The sequence below is a fragment of the Panthera tigris genome, chromosome F3, assembly GCF_018350195.1.
Source record: "Panthera tigris isolate Pti1 chromosome F3, P.tigris_Pti1_mat1.1, whole genome shotgun sequence".
NCBI classification, from domain to species: domain Eukaryota; kingdom Metazoa; phylum Chordata; class Mammalia; order Carnivora; family Felidae; genus Panthera; species Panthera tigris.
Window position 1 is genome coordinate 64,337,973 of NC_056678.1, and position 16,479 is coordinate 64,354,451.

General features: G+C 47.4%; 1 protein-coding gene across 2 annotated transcripts; it reads right to left on the bottom strand.

Annotated features, from left to right (window-relative positions):
- Window positions 1-16,479, bottom strand: SLAMF7 (SLAM family member 7). Of its 2 annotated transcripts, none has more exons than XM_042976285.1 (7): window positions 16,327-16,479; window positions 6,647-6,979; window positions 5,105-5,377; window positions 4,774-4,890; window positions 3,737-3,840; window positions 2,945-3,007; window positions 1-2,087 (listed from the first exon to the last, which is right to left on the bottom strand). In XM_042976285.1, the coding sequence occupies exons 1-7, from the start codon at window positions 16,376-16,378 to the stop codon at window positions 1,851-1,853; spliced, it is 1,179 nt and encodes a 392-aa protein (XP_042832219.1). In that variant the 5' UTR covers window positions 16,379-16,479; the 3' UTR covers window positions 1-1,850. The 2 variants fall into 2 exon arrangements, with proteins under 2 accessions (XP_042832219.1, XP_007092438.1); XM_007092376.3 differs by having other exon boundaries at window positions 2,006-2,189.

The following is a 16,479-nucleotide window of genomic DNA, read 5'->3' on the forward strand; positions in this document are numbered from 1 at the left end:
ATGCTTAACTAACTGAGCCACCCAGGCGCCCCCACCCCTCTCTAGCTTTGAGTCCCCATCTTCCTCATCCTCTGACGGATGATGGGTGGTGGAGGGGGCACTGCTTTTTTTTTCTAGCTTTGGTTGTGTACGGCAGTTCCTCTTTGCCTCAATTTCAACATTTGTAGAGTGGACACAAATACCTAGGCCAGCTTGTCCTGTAGGAGTCATGTGAGGACCCATAGGATAAAACTTCACTTTACATGAAAGCAACTGGTTCCTTGCAAGAGATTGTGGGATGTGGAGGGGGGTGGGAGAGGGGCGTCATAGAAAACTCACCTGTTGTTGGGATGTTCACCTTACTCAGGAAGTCCCTACCCTCCTAGCCAATTATGCCCTGTTTCCATGTTGCCTTTTCAAATGCTTTATAAAATTTGGTCTTTTCCCAAGTCCCTTGAGAAGAGTTTCCACTGCTTGTGAGTCACTGTGCTCCCCCAATCCGTGGGTTGCTTTCTTTTGAATAAAAGACATTAAACAACTGTTTTCGTTTTGTGATTTGGCAGTTCAGGCCCCCTCAGACCTGGAGCATCAGATCCCTTCCCACCATTTTCCTTCAAGATGCGTCCATAAATATATCAAAAATAACTATCCTCCTCCCCACGTTTTTCATTTCATTAAAAAGGGAAACTCTACGAGGGGCGGGGATTCCATACATTTTATTTGCCAGACTGACCCGGCGGGGATTCTCAATAAATATTAGTTGAATGAATTACGCAACTTTAAATATTTATACATGATCACCTCTAGTTCCGCGTCTTTTATAATAGATTCGAAATGTGTCTTCAGGTTCAGTGTCTCCATTGAGATGGGCTTTTGTACAGCCCTAAGGCACGACCTTCTCACCTACAGCACGGAGTGTAAATAGAGCTGAGGCAGCAGTCCTTGTCTTCAGTCCAGACATACTTTAGAATTTCCATCCGGCCAAACTGGCTTCTCTGTCCTTGTGTACTCTGACCTCCAGGTCCTGTGGACCCACACTTGGCTCTCCGGTTATTGGGAACTTGTGGTGAGACCTGCTCCTAACGCCCACAGAAGTCATTCATGAGGAACCAATTCCATAAGGGCAGAGATCACACCTGACCAAAATCAGCGTAGGCTCAGCACAGTGCCAGGAATACGGTTAATGCGTTGGTTAGTGAATCCATTTCTGGCTACTACGTCTGCTTCTTCTGGAAATGTCTGCCATTCCTATATTCTTGCCCTTTTGGCTGCCAGACTCTAGGTCTACTCCTGACCTCCAAGCCCTAGAATGGGAGCTGTCATTCTTATGATGGACGCTGCATGTACATTTTGTGGAGACACTTCTAAGCCCCTTGCTTGGGGTTGGCTGATAAACTCACCATCACATTTCCAGGAAGAGATGGTTACCCATTCATGGTTTGAGGACATTTCTCAGGAGTGGATGGAATTAGGAACTCATCTGAAGGACCTCAAATCTGAAGATAGTCGCTCTGGAAGGAAGTCAGTAATTCATTCTTCCTTGATATTTCTGGTCAATTCAGTGATTTTTTTTTTTTTTTTACCATTTTCTTTTTTTTTATGGTGAAAAATTTTATATTTAGATTTAGCCAGCTGGACTCAGTTTAGATGATCCCAATTTTGTTGGCAACATCCAAAACATCATAGTCGGGAGCCAGTCGAACATATGTTTCCTTTTCTCCATCAGGCCTGATCAGAGTGTTGACCTTGGCCACGCCAGTATCGTAGAGCTTCTTCACGGCCTGTCTGATCTGGTGCTTGTTGGCCTTGACACCCACAATGAAACAAGTGTGTTGTGTCTTCCATTTTCTTCTTCACGGCTGACTCGGTAGTCAGGGGGAGCTTGATGATGGCCCAGTGGTCAAGCTTGTTTCTCCTGAGGCTGCCTTTCCCAGGATATTTGGGCTGCCTTTGGAGACGCGGTGTTTTGGGCCGCCGGAATGTAGGTGACGTGCAGATCTTCTTCTTTTTTTATGACTGTGGACACCTTTCAGCACTGCTTTCTTGGCCTTCAAAGCCTTTGCTCTGGCTTTGGCTTTGGGAGGGGCAGGGGCTTCCTTCTTCGCCATCTTCATGAGGCAGAAGCAATGCACGGCTGTTTAGTTGACGATCTCATAGGTAAATAACGTTGGTGTGTCTGGGGATATGGGCGTAGAGTGGGGCTCCTCCATCTGTTAGGCAGATGTAAAGATCAGAGGTAGAGGTGGGAGGGCTCTGGATCCCACCAGAAGACCCCACCATCCCAGACACTCTTCCTAGCCAGGGTCACCCAATTATTACTCAAGTTCCAACCACATTTATCTTGTTGAATGCTTAATGAACTGCACTTTACTTCCAATAATCCTATTGCTTTCCTAAGTAAAGTGCTAACTAAGCAAAGTGCTTTGCCCAATCTCATCTTTTCTGATCTGGTTGGGAGGAGAGACAAGACAGTATCACTACTTCTTTGAAGCGTGATCTGTGAAGGATTAAGCTTTAAAGCTTAGCACGTTAGTAGTCTGACTAGGGAGAGGGTGCAAACACGATGCAACATAGCTAGACCAAAGAAAAGCAGCAGAAATTTCTCCCACTTCCGGCTTACTGGTGGCTCAGCAGCAAGCTGGCATTGCCTCCCCAGCCCTCTGAGGCATGACCCAAGCCTTGGACTTTTGTCAACCCAAATCTTCAGGATCCTGCTGATTTTCCCTAGAACTTCTTCTCTCCCTTTCTATTTGTTCCATATTACCCCATTCAACTCCTAACACATAATTCTCATTTATTCTGTTTATTCTTGGGTAACCCTCAGCAAAGAGAATGGGAACATACCGGGGAAACGTTTAATACCAGAGAATACAAGATCTTTGGGGCCCAAGACATTTTTCGCTAAGCTTGAACCAGGAAAAAGGATGAGACAAGTAAGGTGAATCTCAGCTCTAAAGCTTCTTACCTTTTGAGGTATTTGCACTGAGAAATAAAGTGTTTTTTCTGGATTTTCCTCTGGAATAGTTTTCTATTAAAAAAAAAGAAGAAACCATAGGGTCAGCTCGACAAGGCCAAAGAGACACCCAGAGTCTAGAGAAGGGAAAGCAGAGATGGGAGAAGGGGCAAGAAGGAAGAGAGGTTCTGGACCAGGAATGGGGAAAGGAGAAGCTCTTGTTGGTGAGTGTTATTATAATTATTAATAACTTCTTTTCAAGAAGGCATTGCCTGATTTTTAAACTGTGTTGTATTTAAATAAGTTTAAAAATGTGTAAGATATAGAAGTCCTGTGAGCTATGAGCAGCCTAAGGTGATGGACGTATGATGGGAAATAATATTGTTAAAGTTGCAAGTAAATTTTTCCATTAGCCTGAAGGGTCCTTGGAGCAAATATGTGAGGATCACTGATGGGTCAAAACAACAGAACTACATTATAACTTAAACATCAGGCCAGAGTCACGCTTTTCTACCTGCCGTCCTTTGAAAGAGAAATTGGGCCAGCTGAGTGGCCCTTGTGAACTGTGGAGGGACGGGAGGATTCCATGGATCACATGGTGAGCATTACTGGCTGGGTCAGAAACAGAGGCCACCAAATCCTGCACAAGACAGAATTCATAAGGACTTGGGGAGACACATGGGGTTTCAAGGACTATGCATCCTCATACCCATGTTACCCAAGTCCATGCAGAAATTTCAACTAAAGCAAGAAGGGCCTTAGAGAATAAGATCAGGCTCCAGGAAAGATAGAAAAAGGACTCACATCAACGCAAGTGATTGTGTCGTAAACTGGGGTCTCTCCAGACGGTGGGTGGTAGTTAGGAATTTCCTGATGAGTGTCCATTCCCTTCCTCTCTTCAATGGACTCTGAAAGTGAGGCGGGAGAGAATCAGGGCCAAACCTCCTTCCACTCACCACCCCCACCAGCTCACCCCCTGGAAGACCCACTTAAGGTTACTGCCATGCTGAGTCCCTACAACTGAAGGGTGTTTCAGGACATGGGACTCTCAGTGCTACACTCAGGGAGATCCCACGATGAACTGGTTACTCTCAGCACTTCACTTCCCAATTTTTGGGCCAAGTCAGCCAAAAGGGGAAGCAGAGCAAGTCAGAAATGCCTTCAGAGCTCTTTCAAGAGGGAAGAAAGATTTTGACATTTGCAATTTATACACAACTGGTGCTTAGGTCCCTCCCCAACACCCCACACGAACAGTATCAGTGGGAACCTGAGGAAACAAATCAGCAGGGTTTAGGGATGCAGAGCCTGGGATATGGCATGGAAAGAGGCAGAGACAGACTTCTCCAGGAGGAATGCATCTAGACTGGGGTACAGAGTAAAGAGAGGTCTCTGGAGTTGGTCCGGTGACAAGGGCCACAACGGGTTTGGGGCCTGTGACAAGGATGGGGATTGGAAGCGCTGATTAGAGTGTGCCGCTCTATGGGACCTCAGAGTTGGAGGCTGTCACCTCCCGGGTCGGGGGAGCAGAGTCAGCAGTGTGGGGTTTGTGTCATCCGGAGAGCCAGCAAGTCCCTTTGGGGGAAGGGTAGGGGTGGCACTGGGGAGGGAACTGGGAGGAGTTTGGTCTTAGGGGAGGAGTTAAGGACTCCGGCACTCTTACTCCAGAACTAAGGAGTGAAGGTTGATTGTGTTCTCCTTGAGGACACAGAGTATGGCTTCTTCATTTCTGTATCCTTAGTGCCTAGTATTGAGCCTGGCACACAGCTCAACGTATGTTTGTTGAATAAACGAGGGGGCACACGCACGGGTGAGGCTGAAGGCAAAAAGAGTGTATGCTCTACCTTTTCTTTTTTCTCTCTGCATAATCAACAGAAACGGCATCAGTGCAAAGGCAATGATCAGCAACAGCACCCCCAGGGAAGCCAAGATCATGAAGGATTCTGAGTCAGCAGCCGCACCTTTAAAGACAGAATAGGTGGAGGCACAGGGAAGGGAGAAGAGTCAGATAGGGAAAATGACCCAACTTTTGAGGCAAGTGCCACCTCCCTCCCAGTCTGGGAAGTTCCCGGGGGTCTCCAGTTTTCACGGGCTGTTCCCAAGGGGACCAGGGACTGAAGAAGGTATAGGTCCTGAGACCAGAGGCCCCTGGAGAGAGAGAGGAGAGAGAGTCACCTTCACAGAGCTTCCAGGCAAAGATGGGGTTTGAAGAGTTGCTGCTGATGGGGTTCCTGACCACACAGATGAAGATCGTGTCCCTTTCTCCCAGCCTCCAGGATATGGGGAGGATGGAGCCATTATGGGACTCATTGGCTGCCTGCCCCAGGGACTCCCAGCTGTAGGTCACATCCTCTCCTCCCTGGTCCATGAAGCATGTCAGATTGGTGAGACAGGTGCCATTCTCATTGTTCTGCAGACCCATGGTAACTTTGGGCTTTGATAGGTGTTCTGCAAAAGAGAAACAGACCACCAAGGGTGGAAACTATGCCTTTTCTGAATTATTCTTGTAGATCTCGGACTGAATCTCTGTGGTGCTACAGAGCAGAGAGGGAGCAGCAGTTCAGGGAAGAATTCTTATTCTTGTCTGGGAAGGAGCTACCTAGGTCTGGTTTCCCACAGCTACCTAAAAGCACCGATAGCAGTAGAAATAATAATAATACAACAAGAAAGCAGCTGCCGTTTTCAACGCACAGCTATACGGCCAGCCATGTGCTAGATGCATTGTGGATGTGAGCTAATTTTATCTTTTCCAGAGGCTCCCCATTCTTCTGTCCTCAGGCTTCCTTGAAGCGACTTTCGCTTTACTCTCCGGGAGAGAATAGTGTGGGAATAATACCTCTGGTCCCCCCCCCCCCCTTCTGCTCACTGTTCTCCCCTAGAGAATGAGCAATTTGCTCATTGATGAGATGGTGAGAGCCTGACATCCACCCTCTACATTTCTCTACTACATCTGTCTACTTTGCGCTGTTACGATTTCTGTTTAGATGTGGTTTGACCTTTTCCCCCTCCCCCAGCTAGTCTGGCCACATAATACGTGTCCCCCTGATCCCCTCAATTATGTCCATATGGAGGGCCACCTGGCTCAAGGTCCATAGCCTACATCTTAAGGGCAAACCTGGAGGCCCATCTCCTGGCATCCCTTGTACTGTAGCTCAGTGAGTGAGACAACTATTCTTACAGCTGGTTGAGTCATTGTTTTGTAAGTTCATCTTCCCTGAGTGATCTAGAGTTGGGGGAAAATATTTCTCCTATCTAGCTTCGTCCGAAAAAAGAACTGATATTTTTATCTTCCTCCTGATTCTTGTGTCCGTTTCTCAATTGGTTGGCGTTGGTAGGGGAGAAGGTGTAATTGATGTTTATACACAAAAGTCTTTCTAAGATAGGGATCACTTTCTTCCTCATCACAGATACGGAAACGAAGTTTCACAGAGCTTAAGTAACCTGGCGAAGGCTATGCAGTTAGTTGGCAGAGCAGCCAGCATTTGGCTTGTGTGGTCGCTGTGTCCCACATCATCCATTGTCTATACTGCATTGCCTCTCACAGTCTCTGAACAGGAAGGGAACTTAGGGGTCAACTACATTCACTTCATCCATGCAAGAGTTCCCTCTTCCACATTCTTGCTAAGAGTTCATCCAACCTCTGCTGGAACAGCTCCAATATCAGAGTTTACCACTTTATGAAAACAGTCATCCACTTTGGGAACTGATTCTGCTCACCATAGACACGCAGCCTATACTCCTGGCTGAAGGAGTCTTTGAGGGAAGAGCTGTATATCACCATGCGGTAGTCACCAGAGTCATTCTTACTCAGTTTGCTGAGCTTCAGGGAGTAGTTTCCTTGTAAAAACTTCACCCTTTCCTTGTTATGACTGTGGGTCACTATGACGTTGGCTTGTCTGTCTGGCATTTTTGGCTCTATGGTGACGAGAGGGGTTGTGTTGAACGTCCAGACGATAGTGTCTATCTGAATTCCTGGGAGCTTCAGAGGGAAAGTCACAGACCCACCAAGGTTACCAACCAGCTCCTTCGGGGCTCCAGAGGTTGCTGGCCCTGCAGAGACAGAGAACCGTAAAATAAACCCATGTCCCTGCCCTTGTCACCAATTATTCGCCTGCTTTGGGTCCTGGGAAGGTCCTGAGAAACCCTGTGGAGCCAACCCAACCAACCTCTGGGAAACCCTTTGAAACCTCACTCACACGAAGGCACTGAGGTCAGAGCGCCTTGCCTGAAAGCAGTGACTGCAGGCGAACCCATCCCTTCCCAGAGACCTCAGTCTGGAAAGACCACACTCTGAGGTAGGTCATAAGGCCCAGCTCCATCCTTGACAAGTTCCCGTTAGGGGACAAGTGGGGAGCTTACTGTCCCCGTCCCCCAGACTCCCTTGGGAGAACTGATTTGGATGCAGAAGCACAGACCAGACACTGGGGAGGGAGCTCTAAGTTCCTAATGATAACAATATCTGGGAAACTTGGTCTTCTGTTTTAGGGTAGACTAAGGTGCATTCAAGATCATCCCTGAGTGAGGTTCTCATTGACCTGAATTTCAGTGTCCTTCGTTGAGTAGAAAGGCAAGGGGTGAGTTACTGGATGCTCTGCAGTATGTCCAGGGGCACCCGTGATCCTTACGTCCAACAATTAGGACTTGTAGTGAGGCTTATTTAACTCTTAAAACAATGCTTAGAGGAAGGATTCATATATATATATATATATATATATATATATATATATATATATATGGAACTTGAGCCACAATGAGGTTAAATGACTTGTTGAAATTACAGTCTGTAAGAGGGAAAGCCCACATCAGTACCCACAGGGTCGAGGTCTTATAGGTCACTGTTTACAGATGAGAGAACTAAATGCCAGAGGCTGAGAGAACTTACTCAAGGATCACAAATAGCGGTGAACCAAAACCAGAACCCAAAGCTTCTTAAAGGTGTTCTCCGTAAAAGCACAAAACCCAGTTTTCTTCCCTTCTGCCTCTTACCGTAATGCATCACGCTGAAATTTCTAAGAGAATTTTTATTAGTTCCATCACGGAAAGCACAAAAAGGAAAAAAAAAAAAAAACGAAGAAAACCTTTTTAAGTCATCTCTCTGCCCAGTGTGGGGCTGGAACTCATAACCCCGAGATCAAGGGTTGCATGCTCTACCTACTGAGCCAGCCAGATGCCCCAAGAAAATCTCTTTCAAATCCAACAGAGCAGCCAAACTATAGGTTCCTGACCATTGTATTATAATGAGGTAACTGCTGGTCCCCATTATGACTTTTGTAGGCTGCTTGCACTTTTGCCGTAGTTGGTCCTTCGACCATAAAAATTATATTTTATAACGTTTATTTATTTTTGAGACAGAGAGAGACAGAGCATGAACAGGGGAGGAGCAGAGAGAGAGGGAGACACAGAATCTGAAACAGGCTCCAGGCTCTGAGCTGTCCGCACAGAGCCCGACGCGGGGCTCGAACTCACGGACCGTGAGATCATGACCTGAGCCGAAGTCAGACGCTTAACCAACCGAGCCACCCAGGCGCCCCAAAAATTATATTTTATGACTGCTTTGGCATAACGATGAATTGTAATGCCAGCTGGATTCATTATTATATATTAATTGTTATCATTATACTTGCTTTTCTTCTGATTCTGAAATTAAAACTATCGTAGGTCCCGGGCACTGTGCCTCAGTGGCTCTGTATGATTGACCAAGCATCCAGGTTCTATTTCTATATGTTGCCATATTTTTTAAATCGAAGTAGAGTTTCATATTAGTTTTAGGTGTGCAACACAGTAAGCCAACAATTCTATACGTGACGCAGTGTTCCCTATGATAAGCATAGTCGCCACCTGTCACCAGACTAAGTTATTACAATATTATTGACTCTAATCCCTGTCCTGTACTTTTCCTCCCTGTGACTTATTTATCTTATAGTTCAAAGTTTGTACCTCTTAATCTTCTTCACCTATTTCACTCCACCCCTCAACCTCTCTGGCAACCACCAGTTTGTTTTCTGTATTTATGAGTCTGTTTCAATTGTTTTGGTTTTTGGTTCCACATATCAGTGAAATCATATGACGTTTGTCTGTCTCTGTCTGACCTCTATCACTTAGCATAACCCCCCTGGGTCCATCCATGTGATTGCAAATGGCAAGATCTCATTCCTTTTCATGGCTTAGTAATATTCCATCATGTATATACATCACATCCTCTTTATCCATTCATCTATTCATAGTCACTTGGGTTTGCTGCCACATCTTGGCTATTATAAATAATGCTGCAATAAACAAAGGGGGGGGTGTATGTATCTTTGTGAATTCGTGTCTTCATTTTCTTTGGGTAAATACCCAGTGGTGGAATTACTGGGTCATATGATATTTCTGTTTTTAATTTTTTGAGAAAACGCCATACTGTTTTCCACAGTGGGTCGACATTCCCACATCGACATTCCCACCAACAATGTGCTAGGATCGCCTTTTCTCCACATCCTCACCAACACTTGTTATTTCTTGTCTTTTGGATCCTAGCCATTCTGATAGGTGGGAGGTGATATCTCAGGGCGGTAGATTTGCATTTCCCTGATAATTAGTGATGTTGAGCATCTTTTCATGTGTTGGTTGGTCATCCCTACGTCTTCTTTGGAAAAATGCCTCTTCAGGTTCTCTGCTCATTTTTCATTGGATTATTATTATTGTTATTTTAGCATTGAGTGTTACCATAATATCTTCTACCCCTGTGGCACCGCTGTAACTTATCCCTCTTCTAGTAAAATACAAATTCCTGTACTGGCCTCTCCAGATATCGAAAATGGCTGCACTATTTTTTCCATAGTCTCTGTTACAACCCAACTACTCTGACAGAGTTCCCAATATAGTTGCTATGTATTAAGGTTGAATCCGTGCCCAACCCTTGTTGTAAAGATTATGCCTAATACGTAAAACGATTCTGAAAACTTGGAATTTTGATCCCTTTGCACAGGGATCAGCAACCTATAATCCATGGGCCAAATGTGGCCCGCTGCCTGTTTTGGTAAAGAAAGTTCAAATTGAACACAGCCATGTTCTTGTGCTTACATAGTGTCTCTTGCTGCTTTTCCATTACCAAGGCTGACTTGAGAAGTTACAATAGAGACTATATCCTCTGCAAAGGCTAAAATATTGACTATCTGACCCTTTACAGCAAAGGTTGTCAGCTCATGATTGGATGAGAAAACTGAGATTCAAAAAAAAAACCTAAGTAACTTGTCCAAAGGCACAAAGCTAGTAGGTGATGATTTGTTGAGGATTTAACCCAATGTCCCCCCATTGGTTTAGTCTGAAGGCCCTGGGGCATTTGTGCCAGCTCTAGCCCTCTCCCCTTCATCAGCTCCCAGGAGGGCTCAGATGTCAACCCTGAAGACTTTGGGCCTCACAGATCCTGGTTTCCCCTTCACGTCCTTCGGTGAACTTCCCTCAAGCCCGAGCTGAGCTGCCGGTGCCCCAGAGTAAGGGAATCTGATGCCACTAAATGTTCACCTAGTCCCCCTAGTCCCTCGATCACAGTTTTGGGATCTTGACCAACCTTTTTTTTTGGGGGGGGGGGTAAATTTGTGTCCAAAAGTACTGGCTTCTTCCCAACCTTTTTCTTTGCGGGCGGGGGGGGGGTAAATTTATGGCTTCTTCCCCTGGGCAAATGCCTTTTGAGAGGCTGATTCCTGTTCGAAACATTTCTGGCCCCTTGTCCCCATAATTTATCAGTCAGTGCATATATATTTTAGATCCATCAACCATTTATTAAATCATTATGTTAAATAATCTGATTTTTCAAAAAGCTTCTCCCCTGCATCTCTAATACTGAAGTAGGATGGTTTCCAGTGGCTTAACCATCTCAACGGGTGTCTAAACAGTCCCAGTACATGCAACAGACAAAGTCCATTTCGTTTTCAATTTTTGACTGATCAACTAATGTTTGTGTCCTTTTACTTCAACAATAAGGTGAATATTCTGCAGCCAAATGAAGGTCGGGTATCCCCTGGCCCTAAATAGGTGCAGTCCTGGATTCAGGGCACCTTTGACTAATATCATTTTCGCATGAGGTCTGGGGGGAGATGTGTAAGCTGGGGAGGTGGCAAAATGCAAGGATGTGGCTTTAGTGGCTGTGTGCACCCATTTAGGCCATGCACGATTATTCTTCTCACTTGTTCACACATGTGGTTCTATTTTTTTCAGGCTGAATGTCAAGAGATGCAAATTTCGTGTGGCAATATACATAAAAAAATTCATTGCTCCTTGTCAGTATGAAATTGGAAGACCTCATGGTGCAAATTGCCCACAGGAGCCTAGAGGGAGTCTATCGTTCTACCTTAATTGTATCTTCAGGATGAAAAGACAGGTCATGAAAGAAGAAAGTGGTTCTATGCCATTCCCCAAATGTGAGTTGAGAGGCTAGGGGGCCGGGTGGGTGCGTCCTAACCAGTTTTATTTCCTCCTCTGTGGAAAGACCTTCCCAGAGTTTCACAACTCGGTTTTTCAGAGTTGGTGGGGGGGAAAAGGGATCCAGAAACAAGAGACTTCTCTTCTCAGTATGCCAAGACTGAACCGGAGCTTCGCGTTCTGTGGTTGGCTTTTCCACCTGCCCTGATCCTATCGAATTTTACCATGCCTAGGTAGGTCATGGTTTCCTCTTTCAGTCACTCCTTCCCCTAGCAAGGATTTATTTTGTTCCACATTTGTGCCAGGAGTTCCATATTTGTGTCTAGGAGCTGAGGATATAACTAGGGAGCAACTCCTCCTCATGGGGTCAGGAGATAGTCGTTAATCTGCTACCTGTATGGGTTATAAAACGGGATGTAGCAGGCACTTGGGGAACCTACAGTAGGGAAAGTGAACTCCAGAGATTAAGTGGATACGAACACCCACCAAAAAGGCCCAGGAGGATTGGGCCTCAAGAGACTCATCTACCCTCCCACCTGGAGGACCGGCGCAGTGACTGTCCTAACTCGCCTCCTCCACATCCACTTTACCCTTTCCTCATTTTGCAGCAGCTGTATGGGTTGGGTAAGACTGACAGGCGCCTAGCTCAAGGGTAGCCTTCCTCTGGCATGGTAATGAGCTCAACAGTATCACGTGACCTGGGCTGACTCCTCAAAAATGTCCAGGGCTTTTGCTCAAGGGCAGGATGACCCTATGATGCCGTGAGAAGACATGACGTCACTGACTACCGCCGGACAAGCAGCCAGCCTCCCTCACCCGACTCCCAGTTTACTTTGTACCCCACATTTTTTTTGTGCTTTATCCGTCTCTCTGCCCGTCCAAGTATTATTCAAGACCCATAAAGCCCTTCCCCGAGCAAGCCTCCACTTTTTTCTCACGTCCACCCCCTGAAATTTACCACACTTGATTTTCTACTTTAAAGTCCCCAGAAGGAGTTATTCCCCTGGGTGGTGGGTGAACGTACCATTTGTTGACCAATAACTGGTCACCTGGTGGTGAGGTCCCGGGTCACACCCAGGGAGGGATGGGGATGGCCAGGCCGTATGGAACAGTGTGAAAGGGGTAGTGCTCTGGCCTAACGGGGAGCCAGGAGACCCGGGTTCATTCTGGTTCCTCTGTGATAAGCAACAAACATTCGGTATCACTCTTTAGCTCCTAAACTGGTTTAATGGGCGTTAGGCTTTTTTATTTCTGAAAGTAACTCCATGAGATAGAGGTTACTAAAACTTCACCTTACTGATGAGGACACTGGGGCTCCAAGATGCTGAGTGATTTCCCCACGGCCCCGATCCGAGAAGTGGTGGATGTGGGACGAGAAGCTAGCGGGTCCTTCTGTCTCAGAGGCCTAAGCTCTTCACACGGCTGCCTTGCCACTGAGCACTTTGAGTTTCAGTGTTTTCAACTCTCATGGAGAAAAATAACCTTTATTTGCCAGAATTTGGGCTGGATGAAGGGGTGACATGGATTTGAAAGCATTTTGAGAAGTTCAGAGCCGTCTGCCAACGGGGGGTGGGGAGGGAAGCCGTGTCTAGGAAGACAGGCCTTGAGAACGCTTCTCATTTTTACTTCTCATTTCCCTAAGGATGGCTAGAAGCGAGAAACAGATTTCCCCAAACTTCTTTGGTTGGCTTCTCAGCAGGATGAACTTCTCAGAAGATGGTCTGGAGCCTAATGCTTTTGACCATTCACCGGCTAATTCACGGCAGAATGGTTATGCCCAATCACCCCGCATGGTAAGAACTCCCGCAGCAAACGTCCCCTGCCAACCTGCCTTTGGAGGTGGGGTGGGGGGGGGGGGGGAGCTGGAGCAGGAGGCCCTCTGCCTTCTGTCCCGGCCAAGATTCAGATGTTTTGACAGCAGGAGCATCAGCCCTAAGACACTGTTCACAACAGGAAGGGACAACAGCTCCTCCCCTTTGTCACGTACCTTTCCTCTGGGTTATCACTTCCTCCACCATAACCTGTTTCCCCCCACAAGACTTAAGAGATGAGTGGAGAAGGGGGGAGCTGGGTGGCTCAGTTGGTTAACGGTCCATTAGCGGTCCATTAGAATGTACCAGCATCTCATGGCATCCTCTTCATGGAAGCCAGAGCATCTCAGAGCCGGGAGAGACCTTAGCGACTACGAAGTCCTATCCCACCTCACAGATGAGGAGACTGATGCTCCCTCCAAGGGTCACGGTGACGTGTGCTCAATCAGTGGAGCCAGGACTCCCAAGGCAGGGCTTCCCAAGCTATGCCCCCGCCACCCCTGAGGCCGGTGGCAGCGCCTCAGGGTGTTTCTGGAGAGCTGAGAGAAGGGCCAGGGGGTGAGAGATGGGGAGGGGCGATGGGAAGGAGGCTGGGGAACTCTTCTTGCGACAGGGAGGCTTCCACGCCGTGCAGGAATTTACATGTTTGATTCTGCATAAGGTTGTGTTTCATGAAAGCAGACTGTTGCTTAAGAAAGAAAAACACCAATTTTGGAAACTACTGTTCTTTACCCAACTTCCCCTTACCTCATGTACCACAGAAAGAGGATTTTAAATCAGCACCATGTCTTAGGTACGTGAGACAGAGGTTGCCCCTCGGTCATCTACACCCCCACTCCCTCTTGGCTCTTCTGGTCTTTTTCAACATCTCCTCAATACCTGCTCACCCACGTTTTCTGTTTTCCTTTCTTTTTTTTTTTTTTTTTTTTTTTGGAGAGGGTGGTGGAGGGGCAGAGGGAGAGAGAGAGAATCTTAAGCGGGCTCCACGCCCAGCGCGGAGCCTGACGTGGGGCTTGATCTCATGATGGTGAGACCCTGACCTGAGCTGAAATCAAGAGTCGGATGCTTACCTGACTGAACCACCGAGGGTTGTTTTCCTTCTTTAAATTGTCTCCTCGGGGCGCCTGGGTGGCTCACTCGGTTAAGCGTCTGACTTCGGCTCAGGTCACGATCTCGCTCGCGGTTTGCGGGTTCGAGCCCCGCGTCGGGCTCTGTGCCGACAGCTCGGAGCCCGGAGCCCGCTTCGGATTCTGGGTCTCCCTCGCTCTCTGCCCCTACCCCGCTCACACCCTGTCTCTCTCTCTCACTCTCTTTCTCAAAAATAGAGAAACATCAAAAAATTTTTGAAAACATTGTCTCCTCAGCCCCGCTGTATCACTTAGTCCTCCCAAAATCTGTGAGGGAGAAGCGGACCGTTGAGCCCATTTTCCAGATGAGAATCCTGAGTCCGCAAGAGCTGTTTCTTGGCCCCTCTGAACGTGGCCAGGGTGGTTCCTGTTGGTACATCCACATCCTGAACCTGGAGTGACCTGCTCTCTTCTTGGGCATCTTCAGTCCCTACCTTGGCCTCGGGTAGCTGGAGAGGTAAGGAATCTCAACAGCTCTCCTGGGGAAGATTCAGCTCAAATCCGCAATTACTGAGGGCTTCTCTGGGGTCCAGCGCATTGTCAGGCAACTGGGTGTGATGAAAAGAACACTAACTAGCTTTGGAAACCCAGTCCCTGCCCTACTTTTTAACGGCTGTACCACCTCGCCCAAGATACCTGACCTCTCCAGCCTGAGTTTGCCCATCTAAGAACGGAGGGTGATGACGTCTATCTCACAGGCTCACGAGGACACGGTGTGACAAACGCCTTGGACGTGCAGCAGGAGCGTAATACATGCGATTAGTACTGTACTTGTTTGGTACCTGGTATCTCATTTAAAACATCACAATAATTCTGCAAGTTAGGCTATGCGCTCGCGTACAGAGGCCGAGGACCTTACTCAGGACAATACGACGAGGTCAAACCCGGGGGTCCTTGTCCAGGGCTGGCACTGCTTCCTCTGCCCTGCCCACTAGAGGCCCTAGGACAATCGTGGACTCCCTTCAACCACGGGGGGTGTAGCACCCAGTGCTGCCCACAGCTCGCGTTCCAGGTAAGCACCTGGGGGTTTGAAAGGCCCTGCTGTTTCCTCCCCCACTTCACATTTTTCAAGTTCCACTTCTGATTACTGTTTCTATTCAGGGAGCTGTTTGTAAAGCGAAAGCCCACGGTAGGACCACCTGCTTCGAGCCAGGAGCTTCCTAAAAGCATGCAAAATTCTAATGAACTCGGGGAAGGCGAGGGTCTGCTGATGCTGAACGTACAGTGAGGCCGGGAAGGATTGGGAGCAGCGACCGACTGTGTGGTCTGGGGCAGGTCACCGCAGGAAGTCGTGGGGCGCCCACAAACGGACCACCTGTGCCAAGTCTCCCGAGGGAGACCTCATGGGGGTGCCCTGCGAGTTGGGTGACTGGAGAGATATTCCTAACTGATGGGGCTCCAGGTCCTTTCTGAGAGCTCTGAGGTTAGTAACATCAGAGAGTAGAACCCTTGGGACCGGAGAAGCAACAGCCTCAGTCCTTCGTGTTAGTAAACATTAAGTGCCTACAGGAGGAGCCGCTCTTCTGAGTGGACACGGGTTGAATTGGCCCGGTTAAGGGAGAAAATTCAAATCTTTCCTGCCATTAACCTCCCTGTTATGCACAGTCACTGAAAATATCTTTCTAAGTATATTTAAAACCTATTTTTAAATATGTACTTCTAAATATTGAAAAAATATATACTTATAAATAAGGAAACATTCACCAGTACGCTCTCATTTTGATTTTAAAGTTGCCCTCCAAGGGAAGGAAGGCTGAGGCTTGGGGAAGATAACATCTTTTATTTAATTCATGGCAGAACACAGGTCTTTCTGATTTCCAGCACCCTTCCTCAGCCCTTCCTTCCCTGGGACAGTCAGAAGGGGCGACGGTCCCCAGAGCCATTCTTTCTCCTCTCGTTTCTTCGTGTCCTCTGATTTGGAGGTCACGAGATGCAGAAAATAATATGAGATGAGGGAGCAGAACTTCCTGAGTTGGCCAGAGTCCCAGAGTGGACTCCAAAGCCTAGAGGTGTACAGGATGGGGAAGGCAGTCAGGAGAACAGGACGGTCTGGACTCACCCGGATGCTGGCAGAGAAGGACAAGGATGAAGCATGCTGGGTAAGCAAGCATGTTGTTGTCTGGATGTCAGTCACTCAAATGATTCCGCCTCCTTTGCACAGTGCACACACCTCTCCTTTAGCTGACGTTTTTATAGGAGGGACCGTGAAAGT

What these genes read in the sequence shown, in the direction of transcription:
- SLAMF7 (XM_042976285.1), bottom strand. Translation starts at nt 16,378, where the DNA reads ATGCTTGCTTACCCAGCATGCTTCATCCTTGTCCTTCTCTGCCAGCAT. An exon ending in TGCCTGGAAGCTCTGTGAAG is followed by an intron (nt 4,891 to 5,104) that starts GTGACTCTCTCT and finishes CTGTCTTTAAAG; the next exon opens with GTGCGGCTGCTGACTCAGAA. An exon ending in GCAGAGAGAAAAAAGAAAAG is followed by an intron (nt 3,841 to 4,773) that starts GTAGAGCATACA and finishes CCTCACTTTCAG; the next exon opens with AGTCCATTGAAGAGAGGAAG.